This window comes from Ammodytes marinus, assembly GCF_949987685.1.
Source record: "Ammodytes marinus genome assembly, chromosome: 14".
NCBI classification, from domain to species: Eukaryota; Metazoa; Chordata; class Actinopteri; order Uranoscopiformes; family Ammodytidae; genus Ammodytes; species Ammodytes marinus.
The window spans coordinates 20,287,445-20,308,601 of record NC_137218.1 but is presented as its reverse complement, the minus strand read 5'-3'; the positions used below and the strand labels follow the sequence as shown (position 1 = coordinate 20,308,601).

Genomic DNA, 21,157 nt, shown 5'->3' with positions numbered 1-21,157 from the left:
CTAAAGGGGGAAAAAAACATTATAACAGGTGTTTTTACACTTGCAAAATTGCATTCACACAACTGCTGCGATTACAACATACAATGTGATACATTTGGATGACAATAGGTAAGAGATGACAAACCACAACTGGGAATGATGCAATGCAAGTCTAATATGTCACTCTCTCTCGTCGTTGATGAAGTTTTCTGAAATATGGATATGGAGGATGCAAAATGCCTTCTGACCACAGAATGAGTTGGGGCGAAAAGTGTCCTTTAGTGATGTTTTTGTGAGCATGCTAAAGACCACTAGCTCTTACAGGTGACAGCTATGGAGATGACAGATGGAAGTGGAGGTAGAGGAGGAGGGTGCCGTCTGCTGGTGAAAGATGGAATGACGCCTCAGGATGAACAGCACAGACAGGGAGACGGATCAGGACAGCACACTGGTGTTGTGTGAATCCACATCCTGCATGTTCATCTCGTCTGTACTTACGCCGGCGCTCTCATATATGGGGTTTTCGAATGCGGACTCTTCTGTCATGTTGTCGTACGGTGGCGCGGACGTTGGCATTCTGATCGTCTTCCCTTGGAGTCTGAGTAAAAAGGGTGAAAAAGCAGGGAAAAGTTGAAAGTGGAAAGTTAATTTGATTCCAAATTAAACAAATACAGCTTAAGTACGTGCATAATGTACAATTTTCCATTCTAAAAAAGAAATGTACAGTATCTCACAAAAGTGAGTACACCCCTTACATTTCTTCACATTTTTCATTATATCTTTCCATGGGACAACACTGAAGAAATGACACTTTGATACAATGTAAAGTAGTCAGTGTACAGCTTGTATAACAGTGTAAATTTACTGTCCCCTCAAAATAACTCGACACACAGCCATTAATGTCTAAACTGCTGGCAACAAAAGTGAGTACACCCCTTAGAAAAAATTTACAAATCGGGCCCAAAGTGTAAATATTTTGTGTGGCCACCATTATTTTCCAGCACTGCCTTAACCCTCTTGGGCATGTAGTTCACTAGAGCTTCACAGGTTGCAACTGGAACCCTCTTCCACCCATTTATGACAGCATCACAGAGCTGGTGGATATTAAAGACCTTGCGCTCCTCCACCTTCTGTTTGAGGATGCCCCAAAGATGCTCAATAGGGTTTAGGTCTGGAGACATGCTTGGCCAGGCCATAACCTTTACCCTCAGCTTTTTTAGCAAGCCACTGGTCATCTTGGAGGTGTGTTTGGGGTCGTTATCATGTTGCAATACCACCCTGCGGCCCAGTTTACGAAGGTTGAGTGCACGTGGTCAGCGTCGTACACAGAGGTTGGCTTTGGAAAATAGACGTATGAGTGCTGCCAGCATTGCTGAAGGGCTTGAAGGGGTGGGGGGTCAACCTGTCAGTGCTCAGATCATACGCCGCACTCTGCATCATACTGGTCTGCATGGCTGTCATCCCAGAAGGAAGCCTATTCTAAAGATGATGCACAAGAAACCCCACAAAAAGTTTTGCTGAAGACAAACAGACTACGGCTTACTTACTTAACAGACATGGATTACTGCAACCATGTCCTGTGGTCTGATGAGACCAAAATACATTTATTTGGTTCAGATGGTGTTAAGAGTGTGGAGCGGCAACCAGGTGAGGAGTACAAAGACAAGTGTGTCTTGCCTAGAGTCAAGCATGGTGTTTGGAGTGTCATGGTCTGGGGCTGCATGAGTGCTGCCAGCACTGGGGATCTACAGTTCATTGAATTCTAACATGTACTGTGACATACTGAAGCAGAGCATGATCCCCTCCCTTCATAAACTGGGCCGCAGGGCAGTACTGCAACATGATAACGACCCCAAACACACCTCCGAACGACCACTGGCTTGCTAAAGAAGCTGAGGGTAAAGGTTATGGACTGGCCAAGCATGTCTCCAGTCTTAAACCCTATTGAGCATCTTTGGGGCATCCTCAAACGGGAGATGGAGGAGCGCAAGGACTCTAATATCCACCAGCTCCTTGATGTCGTCATGAATGGGTAGAAGAGGGTTCCAGTTGCAACCTGTGAAGCTCTAGTGAACTACATGCCCAAGAGGGTTAAGGCAGTGATAGAAAATAATGATGGCAAAACAAAATATTGACACTTTGGGCCCAATTTGGACATTTTTTCTTAGGGGTGTACTCACTTTTGTTGCCAACAGTTTAGACATTAATGGCTGTGTGTCGAGTTATTTTGAGGGGACAGTAAATTTACACTGTTATACAAGCTGTACACTGACTACTTGACATTGTATCAAAGTGTCATTTATTCAGTGTTGTCGCATGGAAAGATATAATGAAATATTTGAAGAAATGTTAGGGGTGTACTCACTTTTGTGAGATACTGTATTTAAAGTGACAAACATAAAATCACAAACATGCTTTGGATAACTATTTGGCTTATTATTTAGAGATGTCAGAGCAGTCAATAAAGAGACCACAAAATTGCTGTAACATAGTTACGCAGTACAACTTTAAGTTATAACTTACTTTGCAACGTAGACATAAATCGCGAGGACAACCACCAAGATCATTGCAGCTGGAATTAAAACTGCAAGGGCAATATTGGTCCCCTCCATGCTGTAATCCATATTGACAACTAGAAGGGGAAAAAAAGACAACAACAGGTATTATTTCTGTGAATTATGCACCAAAGAGAAATATCAATATTCTGTCCCTGTAATGTTTCAATGACCCACCGTCTAGCCTGCGTTCGTTCACATATTGGGTGGAGGCTGCAAAAAAAGACAGAGTTTCAGTTTAGTCAGTATTCGGACCAGAATTGTGTAACAAAATATTTCACTTTAATGCAGAGTCAGCCATTTTGGAGAACGCTTGCACTCATACACTTTTTTTTCCAATTTTCTTTGTGGGTCATGAGGAGATATTCACTGAATTGGAAAAAAAAACATCCAATTCAGTCAACATCTCCTCTACCTGTCTTATCTGGTGTTAATACATAGCCCAAGCTCTGTAAACATGTAAACAAAGGGTATATTAACAAATGGGACCCAACATAGCAATTTTTTTCCGGAGCACACACAGTACGAACTGGTTGTGAGGAGATATTCACTGACTTCGAGAAAGAGTGATTTTTGTTAACAAGCATTCTCTAAAATTGCTGACTCCACCTTTAAGCATAACCATTAGTACTTTGCATTCAAAAATAATACACACACACACACATAATATGATAAGCTTGCTTTACAGTGTGTGGGCCTGGTTTACCTCTGCAGGCCGGGGGAGTGCTGTTCCATTGTGAGGGGTGTCCGGGCATGCAGTAGATGGTGGCGTGGCCCAGCAGCTCATAGCCTGAGTGGCAGGAGAAGGTCAGCATCTCTCCTGCCTGGTAGAAAGCCTTCTCAGAGCTCTGCATGCTGGTGGAGGCAGCCCCAGGGTTCCTGCACGGCTCGTACTTTTCAGCTGAGAGGCAGGGGAATTATTTTATATATACTGCATATATATAGGCCTATATGATTTTGCTTCTTTCATTTTTTCAACAGCAGAAGCACTGACACCCATATAAACACATACATGTATATTGATTAGCAAGATAGACTTTATCGTTTTGTACTTCATGGGGTGCTGAGGGTTATATTACTGTAACTTTGTAAAGGATTTTATGTTCCATGTACAAGGGCATGATTTGGCATAAAAAAATCAATCAAGAGATAGAATTGACTCCTTAAAGGACCCTTTATCAATAAAGTATTAAATTAGGACACAATCATTTTTGAAATATCACAGACGTTTTGTCAAAAGGTAATATGTGAAGTCGGTTTACAGAAATGGAAATTAAATTTAGGAACGCAACCATGCTTTGTGAGTTATTTTGTCATTACCAGTGTGACATCATGTGTGTGTGTGTGTGTGTGTGTGTGTGTGTGTGTGTGTGTGTGTGTGTGTGTGTGTGTGTGTGTGTGTGTGTGTGTGTGTGTCCACTCATATGTGTATTTGTGACTTACGGACACACTTGGGCAGCCTCTCGTTCCACTTGGGTGTGGCTGACCCTCGGTTGTAGCAGGTGAGGAGGCTGTTGCCAGACAGGACGTAGCCTTTATCACAGACAAACTGCACAGTCGATCCAACGATGAAGCGACTGCCTGTTAGCACCCTGTGACTGTGCTCCACGTTCCCAGGGTCCTGACATGTCATAACTGGTGCATCACAAAAACACAAATGGTGAGGATTGAGGGCTATCATTGACATTGGTGGTGGTAGAGTCATACAAACTGCTTTATTTAACAAAGTAAATTCCTAATAGGTATTTCAAAGAGCCATCATGATCTCAAGCTGACATGACGAGCACACACACAGAGTTGTAGTCCTGTGATTTAACCCGAGACTTAAGTTACATCACTTTATGTATATGATCAGATGAAGGGCAAACAAACCTTCATGCAACTTAACACATGTGTAAAATTGGTGGAGTCCTACTTCATAGTTGTCATAGGAAAAACACCAGTTTGTAGTATAAGGTGGGTAAAAAAGAGGTGGGCTAGTATTTTGGTGCACATTTCCGATCAATTCATGAATGTATACACATTAATGAGTACATCCAAATTTTCATTAGGTTGAGTATTAACCTGTTTTCTTTGTCTATATTGAGATATAACTCATTTCTGAAAGGTTTTTCTGTACTTTTACTTCAGTAAATAATATTTTTCAAAAGCATGAATGGATCATGACACATTGCTTCAACTGCAATTGTGCTGTAATTTGAACATCTGTTAATAAAAACAAATCTTTGCAAAAAAAAAAGATGGACGGCTTAAACAAAAACGGTATTCACACTTTCACAAACACTACAGTTTGTATGTTCTTGAGAATGCATACAAATGAGCTCCCCCTCTAAACTATGACCTCTGTATATCTATTCTTGGGTTTTTCCGTGTGCTTGCTCTCACCTTCCTCACATCTGGGCACATCCCCGCTCCAGGATAGGTCCCACTGGCACATGAGGATCTCGGAGCCTGTCAGTTCAAACCCGGGGTAGCACTGGTAGGTGATGACTGTGCCGTGGATGAGGTCAGGGTGGGATGTGCTCTTCCAGCCGTTGGTGATCTCTGGCAGCTCGGAGCAGGTGTCGTTCCTCGGCACCTCTGTTGTAGTTGGAGCAGTTGGTGTTGCATGTGTGTTGGTATAGGGCAGAGAAGAAGAAAATGAATGGGCAAGGCACATTAAGAATGATTGGTAACCTATATGTTGACACAACAAGACACAAACGTTCATGCTGCACATACATATTTGTCATATTTACCACTCATAACTTGTATATGCTGTACTTATTCTATTCCCTGCACAGTATTCTATTTTCTCTACATTTTATTTTATATTGCATTTCTACTTTGTATATGGAGCACCTTATCTCACTGTGTCCTTGCACTACGTTTGTGTTTATGTAGGTCTCAGGTTGCTCTCTTCACTTGTGTGTTTCTCTTAACCATTTTCTTTTTTTACATTGCTTTGTTGAAGGGAGCCAGGGGACTCAAGAATTTAATTGCCAACGACTGCTGCTGTACCTGTTGTGCATATGGCAGTGAATCTCTTGAACAATGAGGACATACGATGGCACAGAAAATACTGTAATAATGCTACATTTCAATTTGTTACGGGACCAAGATTATGTATAGTGCCACACGGCGAGTTTCCTGAATATGCATCAGACATCTGCACTTAATGAATACCACTGCAGAATGGTCTGTTTTCGTGTGCGCTAAACAGCAGCAGTTTGGGAAGGGGGGAAATGTAAATACAGGCTTGTAATGTTTGCTTGGAGGGACACAGCATGTGGTGTGGCAGCAGTCAATCTGTGCCTGTACAATACATGGCCAAGAAGAACACAAAGCATCGGGCAAAAACCAGCTGATTTTCAAGTGCACCCTATTATTGTGTTTCCGCGCTTGTTGCTATCTAATCCTGTGCACCTGGGATGAGCCGGAAGACGAGACAGAGGCAAGGGAAAAGAGGCAGAGGAGTAAAATAGACTTTTTTTTTTACCTTCTATAATTTATAACCAGCTGGGTTCTAGTGATGAACAGGCTTACCAAAGAAGTGGACCACAAAACCATTGTTGTAGCCGTAGATGTTGGTGGCGGGATCCGACTGGAATTGAATGGTGACATCAGCCATGGAGGTGTAGAGCTTGAAGTGTGGCCGTGTGCCACTGTATTGGCCCAGGATGTTGGCGGTCAGGTCGTCACCATCGTAGAAGGTCAGCAGGTCATTCTTGCCAACATGGAGACTAAAAGAGACACAAGAAAACGGTTACATTCCTGATGCTGTGAATGAAGGCTTTCTTTATAAATAACACTATACGGTTAAAGGTGGAGTCAGCGATTCTGGAGAATCAACATGCCCATTTACAGATCCTAGGCTGTGTATTAACACCTTTTTTTAGAGAGTTAGTCGATCGTGATGAGATATTCACAATTTTCTTTACAAAAAGTGAATTTGACAACAAGCATTCTCAAGAATTGCTGACTCCCCCTTTAAGAAAGTCATGTGTGTGGTTGTGCCGTCTGTTTGATGTACGTTTCGCTCAGAGCCCGAACAGTTAAATGACTGGGTACCCTCTGTCGGTTGATGAAAGCAAAAGCCGATGGCATAAGGCAATGTCAGCAGTGCTTGGGAAATATTCACTCTGTTTATATTGGATGGATCTGATGTGAAGTAAACACTAAATAATGCATGATGTGTGTCTCTCTGCCCCCCCCCCCCCACACACACACACACACACACATCGCTCTCATGAATATGTACTACATTTATATCTGCAGATATATGAGCGTGATATAATATTATCCTTCAGGTCACTACACCTGTGCAAGAAAAAAAAAAGCTGCAATACACAGCAATTGGGATTACACTGTAGAAACACATAAATAATCCAAACATCTTAATGTTGCCAGGTACACCACGGTGCTCATAAAACTCAATATGGGGCCGCCCAGGACACAGTTTGACAGAATCTCTTGCTTTCTGTGATTAACTTACTGTACGAATGCATTAACCTTTTCCATCTGGATAATTATATATCCCCTGCCCCATTTATAGAGCATCAGTAAAGCCTGACATTTATTCACACACAGACACACACACACACATACACACACACACCAGAGAATTTGTAGTTCCCTGCTGATATAATAAGCAGGAGAAACTAGTTGTTCAGTGTGTGCCTGAAGCACAAGGTGCACTGCACACTCTCTGAATGATTGTTCAGTGTTCACATTCCACAAACTGTAATAAAAGTGCGATGCCATGCTGCCACAAGTCTGTTACCTATGCTATACCCACCATGTACTGTGTATTATCACACATTCAAGTGTTTTCCCAGATAATAAATCTCCCAGCTTTTTCAAGTTGTGATTGAAGTTCATATGCCCACCACTTTTTTTCAGCAGAACAAGAATGTTGAGATCACACCTTGTTCTCAAATCATCTGGAATTTTTTCTGTGTTTTTCATTTGTTTAGGTAAAATTGTATAACCAGTGCACACATTTACCAGATAGCCTAGGTAAATGAGGCTTATGAGACAATGCGCTATTCACAGATGCAATAATTGCATGAAAATATACTCCTCCAAGCTAGGTTCCAGTAAAAAAAAGCAAGAGCGGCATGCTACTAATAAATGACGCAGGTGGTGCAATATTTGTATTTAATCAATGTGACTCAAAATCTTAGCACAGGGTAATCAACCTGAACAAAGAAACAGACTTGAAAGTCAAACTATGTCAAAGATTCCTTTAAACCTTAATGTGTCCTTTTTGCTATGAACCAACACACTTAGAATACAACGTCATAAAGTAGAAAAGTCCAAAAGATGCATGCAGTTTGTACATTTAAATCCAGCATTAAGTATGCAGGAGAATACAAAAATGCAGTAAAAAAATTGGATCTTAGATTAAATAAAATATTTGGGTGCATGCATAAAGGGCTATTTGTGCTGAATCATTAAGGCACTGAGATTAAAGCTTGCGTTGGTGTTGTGATTGTCGCTCTTTCCCTTTCCTTTTTTTTCTGGCATTCACAGAGACAGCCCATTAGGCTAGACCACTGACCATGAGATTTGAATATGCACAGACAAAACAACTTGTGTGTATACAGCTTTCTTGGTACAAAAACAGTCTGTGATGGCCCCTTTATTTGCAATTGACACGGACTCTTATGATGATGGAAAGAAGCAAATGACCCACGTCTGTTTACGTCTCCCTGATCTTTTATTCACAACCTCTCCCCCATAGAATTTGCCCATCTCTCCTGAGAAGAGACACGCTGCAGTTACGATCAATGAAATGCATCCAATTCAGCTTTACCCGACTCAGGCTGGGGAGCAAATCCTGCCTTATTTGTTGACTATTCACATTAGCCAATAACTGACATAATTAGACCCACAAGGTTCATTAATTGAGGCTTGGAGAAATCCCCCAAAGGCAAAAAAAAAAGAAGCTTTAGACAAAAAGAACATGACAAGAATGACTTCATTCGTTCCATTGTCTGCTTGTGCTGGTTCAGAGATTTGTTGGACAAAACTATTTCTTGCGGATGGACCCAAAATGCTAGAAGCCAGCTGTGTGAGTGACAGTGAAATGAGGTTTTTGAGTGACAAGGCACCCCCTCTGGTTAGTTGGACAGCTACACAGGGACAATTCACACCTCCATGTTTTTCTAAACCTCGCCGGCTGTGGAGAGGAAGCGGCAGGGGAATGACAATGCTAGTTTTTTTCCATTTCCAAACACACTATGAGAACGCTTCATGCAGACAAGGAAATGGTGCCGCTTAAAATGACATTGAATAAAGCCTGATATGAAAAAAAGAATGGAACAATAGCTCTGTTTAAACATGGACACTTATATTCCAATTTCCCCCAAACTGAATAAAATTATTCCATATAAACACGACATAATACTAAAATGTAAACCCATAAGTCACCTACATTCTGTCATATGTATGTTTGTACCATCTTATGATAACCGTACTGCGTGGATAATAAGCACCCTGCGCACACATTAGTGACTGCATGGAATGACAAACAATGGGGATTTTTTTCTTTCGCAGTAGGAGTAGCAGTGTCACAGTAGTTGTCACAATGAAATGGGGGGGGGGGGGGGGGGGGGCGTCCATCAGTGAAGTCCACCGCAACCCAAATTGTCTGCATCTTTTTTTTTTCTCACATCTCTAGCATCTCACACTTCACTTCTGTTCAAGCTGTAACCTCCACTCGCTGCTAATGTCAACAAGGCTATACCACCTTATCATTGCACTGTAGTTCACCTTATCTCCTCCCCAAAGGTCTCCCTTCTAGATTCAGACTAACCTCAGAGGGAGGGATGTGGAACTGTCAAGTCGGCAATCATGGCAACTGTGTGATTATTACCTCTTGTCTCTGAGTTTCGTTGAGCTATACACAAACATACAACACCTTCCGTCTTTACCTGTAAATACTGTACAGGTAAAGACATTCTCCAGATGGGTTTAGATGTTGATATCATTGTTCTGCATTAAATGGTGGAGGCAGCGATTCTGGAGAATGCTTGTTGACAAGATCACGTTTTGTCAAAATCAGTGAATATCTCCTCCTGTCCGTGTGTGTGTGCGCTGAAAGAAGTCCAGCATTAATACACAGCCTAGGCCCTGTTAACAGGCATATTGCTAGCTACGATGGGCTCGCTTTGTTTACATACCCCTTGTTTATATATCAGTTTACAGAGCCCAGGCTGTGAATTAACACTGGATCTTTTTTCTATACAGGAGGAGATATTAACTGATTTAGACAAAAAAGTGATTTAGACAACAAGCATTCTCCAGAATCCTTGACTCCACCCTCCACATTGGTGAATCGTATATCAATGTCACAACCTGTATTCTTTTTCTTGTTTCATTAATGTGGTATGGCGATAGAACTCAATAGCTTTGCTGCTGATCTTCAAACATGTTTTTGCTCTTGATAGTCAAATCTGGGGGTGTGCTCTACTGGGTCTCTCTACGTATCATATGCTAACGATTGTGTGTGTGCCATCAACTGATATCCACCTTAAAATCCGAAGATAGATCTACTTCTTGGCAAAAACTAACATCTGCAGTAGTGAATTCACCACTGATATCAACACCATCAAGGATTTGAGGCTGACGTCGGACAAGATAAAAGGCCAACACCGCAGCCATATCCCCCAGATTTATAGTCGACCGCATTAGCAAATTGAATACACACACACACACACACACACTTGTAACCTTTCATACGGTCTTGGTTCCTAAATAGTCTCCCCTGACGCTCTAACTCATCAAGATTGCCGCACTCAACCTTTGGTTTTTCAATTTTCCAACTGACCCCATCCATTCACTTCACTGTCTGCTTGACGTATTTTTCCAAATCCCGGTGACAGCACAGAAGAATACCAAACGCAGCAGACCTACACAGCATTCTGCGGTGAGTCACTACAGGTTTTACAATGCCTTTTGCAACCTGGCTATCGCTCCAACCTTAATGTCATCCCACCTGACACCTTTATTACTTCCCCACCGGAAAGAAAGGAATCACTCTTGCATTGCAAACTGATAACTAATCTTATAAAGAAACAACTACGTGATCCTTTGTTAATCTTTCCTCCATTTCTAGAGTAACATTGATGATCACACCGCAGTTTTAATATTTGTGATACTTTTTGTATTATTCAACTACAGAAATTGAAATTCAACATTGGTGACAGTAACACTACTGTATATAGTACTGTATGCTGCTATGAAAAGGAGCGTACAATTGCCAGCCGGACAGATATTAAAAAAAAAATACTACTAAATTTAAAAATGTAATTTCTTAGCTCATATTCTCTTGTTACTAATACCTAAAGTGATTAAAAGTGGTGACATGGTTGATGCTCATAAAAAATGATACAAATGCACAAAATCTAGAAACAAGGCAACACTAATCGTGGTCTTTTTTGATTGATTGAAGTTCCAGTCTGTTTGTGTGAAAGGGACTTTTTCAGAGATTTTCTGAACACCCCTCTCCGCACAACAATGGCGCCGGCTCAATTCAGCAGATGAGGGGATGACGGCTGTGTTTTTGTACAAGCCCTCAAGGCGTTTCTTTACTGACTTGTCAAGTTTAAGAAAGCCGGCACAGACATCTCCAATAACTTTAGCAGGATGTAAATTGCTTTCGGTGTCGAGCTTTCAAGAGGGCAACCTTCTGCATCTTCTCATAGACACATTTGACATTTTGAATTGTTCTGCTCAATATGTTCTCTTTTTTTTTTCAAGACACCTACAGTACATATAACAACATCACAAGTTGGCTTTGTGGTTTGCATGTAATGCTCAAAGTCTCCACAAGAGGACTCTATAAACCCAGCAGTGTGCCCCCCTGTGTAAGGTAAAGGTCTGTAAGGTCTGTGCCCAGTAAACTGACACACACATTATTACCACTGTAAAACGAGTCCGTGTCGAATACCAAATTGCTAACATCCCCCACGTGAACGCATCTTACCTTGTTGTGTTCCACAGGTGGGGGGATATCAGCTGTAACCTCTTGTCCCTGGCTCTTTTTACTCTAGCCCCCATGCTCCATGCTAATTAGCAAAGAGCCAGCCCTCCTGTTTGGCCTAAATTAATTAATCAGTCCCTCATTATGCACACTGCTCCTCTGTAATTGCCAGCAACAGGCACACAGTGATGAATGATAATACAAGAAAACATTCTCATTAATGTGGTATACTTGTGTGCCCGACCTTATAATGAGTCGACGGGCACAAGAGTCTTTTTGTCACTCAAACATGCCTAACACGTGCACGCACAAATGACTGTGTTGACAGAAGGCTTTAAGGAATGCTATTCTCCAAATGAGCGGACCAGACAGGAGGATAATAGTATAGGGTCTGAGGGGAGGATCAGACAAGCGGAGGGTTTTTTTACTCTTACTGCCACGAACGAAGGCCACGCATGAGCAACCTTGAGATAAACTAGAGCTATAGCCACAGCACCGTTAATTTACAGCGAGCGAAAGGGGGGGCCTCATGTGGCTCGGATTAAAACAAATTTAAAGGCCGGTGCAATTTAATAAAAAAAGCAATTGCCGAATGCAAATCAGTTTACCTCAAATCAAACTTGTTTACTTCCGAGAGGTGGAGGAAAAAAAATCCCCTCTGATCTCTTGACTTTCAACATCAAACATTAATCAGCGGGTCTTAATCTCCTCCAAATAAAGTACAGGGTCACACACAAGCCTCCGTTTTGTATTCAGACAGTGTATTAGTGTGTATCCTCTGATGCCATTATTCCCTATTGTTCTGTGGGTCGTGTGTTTGAGAGATGGCTCATATCTATCTCGGTTGCTGGATAAGCCTGAGAGATAAAAGCTTTGGGGCATTATGTGTATTGTGAACTGGCAACACAGCATGCAAAACTGAGCCCGTATAAACCGTCCACACTTTCACCAAACCTTTCTTTTGATTCTATGCCACAGCTTTTGAGGGAATTCCTGGAGCTATTTTAATCAGTAACTTTTGTTAAGACTTTTCAGCAACATCTAACAATGAGAGAATATTGTCATGCAATTGAAAGCTCTCTGAATCTGCTGGCAACAGTCACACATTTTGATCACCAAGGTAGTGCATCATCTGCCTACATTTTGTACACATTGATTGAACAGGCAATTTTCTGTTAAGTTGTGTGTTTTTTTTTTTTACAAGTCAGCAATGGTTTGTAAAATACCACACAGAAGAGCGCCTAATCTAGTTCTACAAAGATTGCACAGCATATTATAGCATTTTGTTACAAGCACATTAGCTAATTTTCTAATTATATATTTATTCATATTTTGAAAAATGTTTAATGGAGTATTTCACACAATGCTCTTGTCCTCAAAAATATATACATGTATTAAATATTTGATTTTGCATTAATGAAAAAATATTTATGCAGATGTATTTGAATCTCAGTAAATGCAAAAAGGAAAATTAAAATAATATAATTCATGACTTATTATTCCTTTTACTAGGTGGTTTACTTCTGCAGATTTCCATCTTCCTGCACAGCAAGAAGACCTCATGTCATCATTACACTTTGTAATTTCATCAAAACTACAATCATCAAATATGCATTCTTTCTTACGGCAAGACTTAGGGAAGTGTGAATATGCAGAAACAAGCATAAAAAAAATCAAAGGGTGCAAATGCCTGAATGCATAAATGACCACTGTGACCAATAGCTAACAATAGCCTCTGTGTGAGATTTGTCAGTGATTTTCTTCTTTTTTCACCAACCTCAAGGCTATATTCCCGCTGGTTTAATTTGAGGCTCTCTGTGCCCTCTTGTGTGTAAGCGCTTAAGGCAAAAAACGAAAATCACTTAGAATTATTTTTTTGGCTTTCTACAGGATGCATGCTCATGGAGATATGGTGTGTGAATCACTCAAACAAGGCAAAGAGATGAATCCATATAGTAAGATCCATCAAAGATGTACATTCCAAAGCACACATTCAAATTGAATTGAGAATTGAGAAAGCAGGGTGGGTGTGTGTGTGTGTGTGTGTGTGTGTGTGTGTGTGTGTGTGTGTGTGTGTGTGTGTGTGTGTGTGTGTGTGTGTGTGCGTGCGTGCGTGTGTGTGTGTGTGTGTAAAGAGTAAAGAGTGATGGTTGAATGGCGAAACGTGGTCTCCCTGTATCTGTGAGTGTGCCTCTCTCTGCTCTATCTGTGTGCTTGTGTGTTATTACAGTTGGGAAGGCTGGATAAGTGGCTCAAAGTAGTTCACTGCCAGAGCATATTCATTTCAAAGCCAACTCTGAGACACACACCGGGGGAGAGGGAGCAGGGAGGCTTACTGGCTAATCTGGTCAGAGAGTGAAGCTGGAAGCTACGCAGAATTCTTAATGTAGCCAATGAGAAAAAGAAGAACAAATTAGAATCAAATTAGTGTCTGTGACCAGTCCACAGAAACACTTCCCCGTGTGCAAGGCGCAGTGTGAGTGAGAGAGAAAGGGTGAGAAAACAATGCCAAGTGTGTGTGTGTGTGTGTGTGTGTGTCTTTGTCTGTGTCTGTCTCAGTTTGTGTGTGTGTGTGTGTGTGTGTGTGTGTGTGTGTGTGTGTGTGTGTGTGTGTGTGTATGTGTCGGGGTCAATCTGACCTCCTCTCTGATTGGCCAGTGTGATTTCTAGTCTCACACCTGAGTGCCCTCTCTCTCTTACACTTGGATGTCGAGCATGATCCTCTTGTCCTCTTCCACATGGATTCCCCAGATGCAGTCCTGCCCCTTGTCATAGGCCTCGGGCCAATTAGGAGACAGCACCACACCGGCAGAGTCTGTCATCTCCCCGCTGCACACAGCTGCAACACACAAACACCTCAGGTTTAAAATCGAGACACAGATACTGTATATGCGTTGGAACAGATTTCAAATTCATACAACTAACAGTGTACCATGCAAATTGAAAAGTGGAGTCAGCGTTTCGGGAGAACGCTTGTTGTCAAAATCACTTTTTGTCAAAATCACTTTTGATCAAAATCAGTAAATAACCCTCCCACGGTCCGCTACCTGTCCGTATTGTGTGTGCGCTGACAAGAAAAGAGTGGTGTAAATAAACAGCCATAGGATACTTAAACTGGTATGTAAAGAAAGGGTTTGTTAACGAAAAAAGGCCCACCGTAGCTAGCCACATGCCCGTTTACAGAGCTTAGGCTGTGTATTAACACTTGATTTTTTTTTCAGCGCTCACACACAGTACAGCCAGGTAGCGGATCGTGAGGAGATATTCACCAAGTTGGACGAAAAGTGATTTTGACAACAAGCATTCTCCAGAATTGATCTCCTGAATTCCAACTTAATTATCAAATCATGCAATTTGTAATCTGCATTAAAGGCTGTAAGAAAATCAAAAAAATATGTTACAAAGAATGCAACCGTGGTCTTTTATGCTTCATAAAATACAGTTCAAATATAGTGTGCAGGCTCCTTGACATGAACTCTGTAAAACTGCACACTACCACTGAACTGCTTGGTGACCATGACCCACAGGAGCAGAAATTAAATTTCCTCATATCTAGCTTTAGTAGAAAGCTTTTCAATTTCACTATGGGGCCAGATTGACCATGCGGGCAACAGAGGCCGGGAGTGAGGTCAGCATGCCGTTTTTTGCCTCTGTGTGTGTGTGTGTGTGTGTTTGTGTGTGTGTGTGTGTGTGTGTGTGTGTCTGTGGGGAAGAGTGTGTGTGATAGAAAGAGAGAGAGAGAGAGTGAGAGAAGGGTATAGGGCTCAGGGGTAGCTTTTAAGTATGGTGCAAAGTCTGTGCAGTGTGGCAGTGTTCATCATCTTAGGGCCAACTATTGTATGCCTTTTAATCTTGAGCACTTCTTAAAACCTGCCCTGCAAGGCGCACATGTCAAAGTAAATCATTGTTACCATTTTTAAGAGGAAATGTTTTATGGATCAGAGGGAAAATAATCTTAGGAAGATGTAGTTAACTGCCAGTGGCCTCTGGTATTTGAAATGAGGAGGAAATCAGGCAGACAATGAGAGCCTTTGGGTTCCTTAGGTCAAATCTAGCCTCCGAGTTTTGCTGCAGTCGGAGCACATATATATACGTATATATATAGGGGAGAACGGGGGAATCTGAGGCATCGGGTAATGTGAGCCACCCCCTGTATCTAGGCAACGGAAAACATTTGTGGTCATGTGAGATATATGTTTTCAAGCCCCTCTCATTTCCCCATGGCCCTGAAAAAGAGGACCTCATGGTGCTGTGGTAAGCATGTTTTTTTCACCAAAATAGGTATTTTGCATGTAAAAGTTAATTTTCTTGCTGTCAACTTAATCAACTGTTGTGCCAAAGCAAATGTATTCACGTAGAAAAACTTATATCATACGTGTTGATGAACTACCAACAAATGAAACCATGTGATGCTGATAACTGAAGATTAGCCTGAAATGCTAAGAGAGGTAGTTTTTTCTCAAATTGTGGTGGTGGGGGAAAGTGAGCCAAATGCTGTGGGGGAAAGTGAGCCACTGTCTCACTTTCCCCCACCATGAGGCACAAGTTAAGTTTAGTCTTAAACATATTTGAATGTAATATTACATGACATAGGGGAGAACGGGGTAAAGTGAGCCACTTTTTACATTTGCTCACCTCTAAGCGAGCTAAAATGATTTATCACTCAAATTGACACATTTCCCATTAATTCAGGATGTTTCCTAGAAATGGGCATTAGCAGATTTTTTTCAAGACAATGGGCAGTGAAAATATGATTGTTTTAAAAAAAGTTGTCATGTGGCTCACTTTACCCCAGCTGTGGGGTAAACTGATCCACTTACTTTTTCCACTCTGAAACTACCATAACAACACATATTTTAACAGTAAGAATCCTGAAAGCTATCCACACATTCCAGAACTAATGTCGGACTAGTAAAAGAATGATGGGGTTTGGTCAATTAAGCAAAGCAAATTTTCTAAACACTTGAAAGTAACTCTGAACAAAATCAAATACAACATATTATAATTCAAAAGGTTTTAATAAGATTCAAATGAAAGATAGAACCAGTTAGATTAGAACACAGTCTGGGGGTCAGAACACAGGACCCTTAGAGCCAGCTAGTGTCTGGGGGTCAAAGCATAGGAAAATCAGAACCAGCGAGAACAGCCCATGCCGTGTTTTAAACTGCTAACGGTCACGTCTGTGTCGGAGGCATAGATAGTATATAAAATCAACTGCTGCGGGTGACAGTTGATGTCGGGAGCAACAGGAGGAGAAACATTGTCTGCTCTGTTCAGAGCCCGCGAGGACACAAACGTCTGCAGTTTTCAGAGGTGTGTGTGAGTAGACATCAACATAACGTTGGCTTCCTGGCACAAATGAACAGTCCCCTAGGACGTGTTCGCGCGTGCGCGTACACGTACACACACACACCGCGGACTGTAATCAAGTTGTATTCAAGAATGCACAACCTATAGATTCACCAAATAAATGCCATTACATAGCCTATACAGTATTTGCCCAAAGACATAGTAAAGAGACAGACCAATTGAATTATGGTGTGGTAGGTATATATTTTAGTTTGATTTAAATTTATGTTCAGTATTAAAACCATCATTTGGATTTTCAATTAATAAAAATTCTAATTTTAAATGTACATATCCACCTTCTGTCCTTTATCTTTTCGTTCATACAACAATATACAGAGAAAAATCAAATTTTTCGGGCATATTTCGAATGGTAAAATTAATTGTGATTAATCGTGATTAATCCACAGAATCCTGTGATTAATCCACAGAATCCTGTGATTAATCTGATAAAAAATGTTAATCGTTTGACAGCCCTAGTAATATTACATTAAAATATGTTTAAGACTAAACTTATTTTGGTGAAAAAAAACATGCTTGCTTACCACAGCACCATGAGGTCCTCTCTTTCAGGGCCATGGGGAAATGAGAGGGGCTTGAAAACATATATCTCACATGACCACAAATGTTTTCCGTTGCCTAGATACAGGGGGTGGCTCACATTACCCGATGCCTCAGATTCCCCCGTTCTCCCCTATCCTTTATTTTAATGTCATACACATTGTAGAAAAGCCATCATGCCAAGGAAATACACCAGGAAGACGACCTGGGGCAACCACAAGGAAAGAGCACCTTCTCATCTGTCCCTGTAACCTTCAAGGCTGGAATGTAGAGTAGGCCTAGTTGTAGAGTATGACAGGCTGATGTTATAATCCACTTGGGTCTTCTCCTGTGTTCTGAGTCCCAGGCTGTTCTCGCTGGTTCTGATTTTCCTATGCTTTGGCCCCCAGACACTAGCTGGCTCTAAGGGTCCTGTGTTCTGACCCCCAGACTGTGTTCTAATCTAACTGGTTCTATCTTTCATTTGAATCTTATTAAAACCTTTTGAATTATAATATGTTGTATTTGATTTTGTTCAGAGTTACTTTCAATTGTTTGGAAAATTTGCTTTGCTTAATTGACCAAACCCCATCATTCTTTTACTAGTCCGACATTAGTTCTGGAATGTGTGGCTAGCTTTCAGGATTCTTACTGTTACAATATGTGTTGTTATGATAGTTTCAGAGTGGAAAAAGTAAGTGGATCAGTTTACCCCACAGCTGGGGTAAAGTGAGCCACATGACAACTTTTTTTAAAACAATCATATTTTCACTGCCCTTTGTTTTGAAAAAATTCTGCTAATGCCCATTTCTAGGAAACATCCTGAATTAATGGGAAATGTGTCAATTTGAGTGATAAATCATTTTAGCTCGCTTAGAGGGGAGCAAATGTAAAAAGTGGCTCAGATTACCCTGTTCTCCCCTATATATATATTTTTTAAACTTTAATGTCATGCAATTATTCGAGCGGATGAAATCTGTTGACTCACCCCTACAGGCCGGCTCCGTCTCGTTCCACTGCGGGTTTTGTGCGTCCACACACTCAATCACCACGGAGCCTTGTTCCAGCGTGTAGCCAGGGTTGCACGAGAACTCGGACACCGAGCCGACAGCGTAGGTGGAGTCACTGCTGCTGAAGTTGCCGTACTTCACAAAGGGCTCGTAGCACATGCCTTTGGCGAAAGCTGTGGATGAGAGGAGCACACGTCATGGAAGAAGGCAGAATCAGAAAAGTGTGTGTGGATGAAGAGACACTGTATGAAAAGTGTAAATTAGGTGTAGAAAGTATGATGTAGAAATCAAGATTATTAAACAGAACATGACATGGTAGTTGTTGTTTGTTTTAGTTTTTCTTAATTGTTTTCCTTTTGTCTATTAGATGTGAATTCCTTAGTCATGTTGTTACATACTCCGATACAGTAGGTGGCGCCATACACCTGATCGTTAGCTTGTAGCCCGCCATTAAACGAAGAAGACGAAGAAGTAGAAAAACACATGTCTTCAACAAGCCCCAACCTCAGCGATTTTTACCGGCATCCAATAAGGAAGTGACCTACAACTGTAGTAACCAGAAAGTGCCACTGGGGGTGGCGCCAAGACGAGCAGTTTTTCTTTGACTCACTTGTTAGATAGGCCGTTTTCAAAGTCTTATTAAACCTATTTACAGCCTGGGCCACAAAACCATTTTAGTCTGTATGTTTAGGTCATATCTCCATGACAACACTGAGGGGGGTGAATTTTTTTGGCCCACGCTAGTTTTTATTCTTTTGGAGGTTAAAATGTATTGGCGCGATCTCTTGAGTGACAGCTCTCCGCCCGTTGTCCCTCACTTTGCCTCGGTGGTATACGTCAGCTATCTCCCTTCCCCCGACGTGACGTCGTTTTCCCTTTTCGGCAAGAGGATTGAGGCGGAGTAAAAATCTCACAAGATGGCGACGCGCACAAACCAGGATTATTGGATGCCGTGTGAATAACTGAGGTCAGCCCGGATGCTACATCCATATTATTTACTATCTATGGTCTTCAACCATAAGTGACAACGGACAGTGTGCTATAAGCGAACTCTGCAAACTGCGTGATCGACTTGCCTTCGTATCTGATGGCTGCGCCGGTGGAGGTCAACGTCCCATCCGTGGTGAACTCCACAAACAGGTAACGCCCGGTGCTGAGGACTCCTTCATTGGGCAAATATTCCACCTCATAGGAGTCGTACACAGGCGGAGAGTCTATGTTGTTGCCATTCTTAATCAGCAGCCTAAAAAGAAACCCACAGAGAGAGAGAGAGAGAGAGACGCATTCAAAAAAAAATATGTACGAGAGCCTTGAACAGCAAGAGAGGCATAAAAAAACTGAAGTTCCTACTAGTTATCTGAGGGACTGCTCACCGTTCCAGTCTTGCCTGTAATAACTTTAGCGATAAGATTCCCCACCACTTGGTAATGAGGTGAATGGCCATGTGTGACAATAGCCATGTGGATCAGTGGTTACAGGGAGAGAGAAAAAAAAAACACTGTAATGCAATTGCCGTTTCCTACCTCTCACTACCCTCTGTAGTCCCTTCAATTCCTTCGCTTGATGGAACACTGTTAAAGGATTATAATGATAAAAAGGGTCCTTTCAAATTTCATCCGTGGGCTCCCTGAAGATTTTGGTTTATTTATAAGCCCATAGCCTTAGAGGGGTTTTAATGGTCTATCCACGGGCATGCTGAGATCTCAGAAAATGAGTTGAAAGCTCATCGCCATCAATTAGCTGCAGACACAAACGCACAGATTTGCTCACTCTTAAGGTGCGTTTAGATTTGAGCAGTGTGTGCACATTATACCCCACCTGTCATCGTCCTCTGCCAGAGCCACCTTCTCAAAGTGAATGTGAAGCCTGTGGCCCTCGGGGGCCTCCAGGACCCAGTGGCACGTCAGATTGTTGCTGTAGTTGCCGGGGAAACCGGGAGAGACGATGCGACCGTAGGTGGCGTTTTTTATCATTCCCCCACAGGATGCTGTACAAGAGAAGAAAGAAAGTGGGGGGAAAAAGGAAAAGAAGGGAGGGAAGGGTTAGGACTAGGTGAGAAAAGTAATGAAACAAACTATGGTATAGGGGATTTGGGGGAGAATAGTCCCTGTGTGAGCATAGATTGCATCAATATCCAGTGGAGTGTGGCTGGACTGCACAGGGTTGGATGGCCTAGGTCTAAAGAGAGAGTGTGTGTGTGTGTGTGTGTGTGACTGTGGGTGATGGACTTGTAAAAGAGAACAGCAAAACAGCAGCAAGTAACACTATCAGTTCAGAGCAGCTGAAGGCAGATATAGAAAGGAAAAAAAAGGTCTGGAACTGGCAGATGAGCTTTTACTACCAGCAAGCAGAAGGATATAGTCATGCATTGAGGCCCGGTTCTAATTAAGGCAGCCAGGTCCAATGGCCTTGTCTTGCACCTCAGCGCCTCTGAAAACAATAGCTCCCTGGCGCTGCTAATCACACGCAAACACACTCATTTGGCCTCAGAGTGAAACCAATCAACTCGGCAGGAGACAGCCCGGTGAAAGGCCTTCGTTAATCAAAATCACCTGTTTTCTCCAGGAAAAGCTGAAGGGAAATGGGGCTCTCAACATACCGACCAACTTTTAAGCTGTTGAAAGTAGTTATTCTGCACAGCATTGCAATTGTAAAGAAAGAAAAATGCTTCAGTCTGATGCCAAATAATATTGAACGATAATTATTTAAAACGTTTCTTGGAAAGGCATTTAAAACTACAGTGCGTAACTTTTTCATAT

General features: G+C 41.8%; 1 protein-coding gene across 1 annotated transcript in view; it reads right to left on the bottom strand.

Annotated features, from left to right (window-relative positions):
• Positions 1-414: 414 nt before the first annotated feature.
• The window catches only part of LOC307261036 (seizure protein 6 homolog), a gene marked incomplete at both ends in the record, with an annotated part of 99,332 nt that continues 78,589 nt past the window's right edge, over positions 415-21,157 (bottom strand). Inside the window, 11 exons of the mRNA XM_080041473.1 lie at positions 415-577; positions 2,503-2,611; positions 2,712-2,747; positions 3,241-3,435; positions 3,978-4,169; positions 4,920-5,114; positions 6,060-6,256; positions 14,203-14,341; positions 18,377-18,571; positions 19,475-19,641; positions 20,217-20,385. Of these exons, the coding sequence (XP_079897599.1) occupies positions 415-577; positions 2,503-2,611; positions 2,712-2,747; positions 3,241-3,435; positions 3,978-4,169; positions 4,920-5,114; positions 6,060-6,256; positions 14,203-14,341; positions 18,377-18,571; positions 19,475-19,641; positions 20,217-20,385 (1,757 nt within the window). The remainder of the gene's footprint in view (positions 578-2,502; positions 2,612-2,711; positions 2,748-3,240; positions 3,436-3,977; positions 4,170-4,919; positions 5,115-6,059; positions 6,257-14,202; positions 14,342-18,376; positions 18,572-19,474; positions 19,642-20,216; positions 20,386-21,157) is intronic.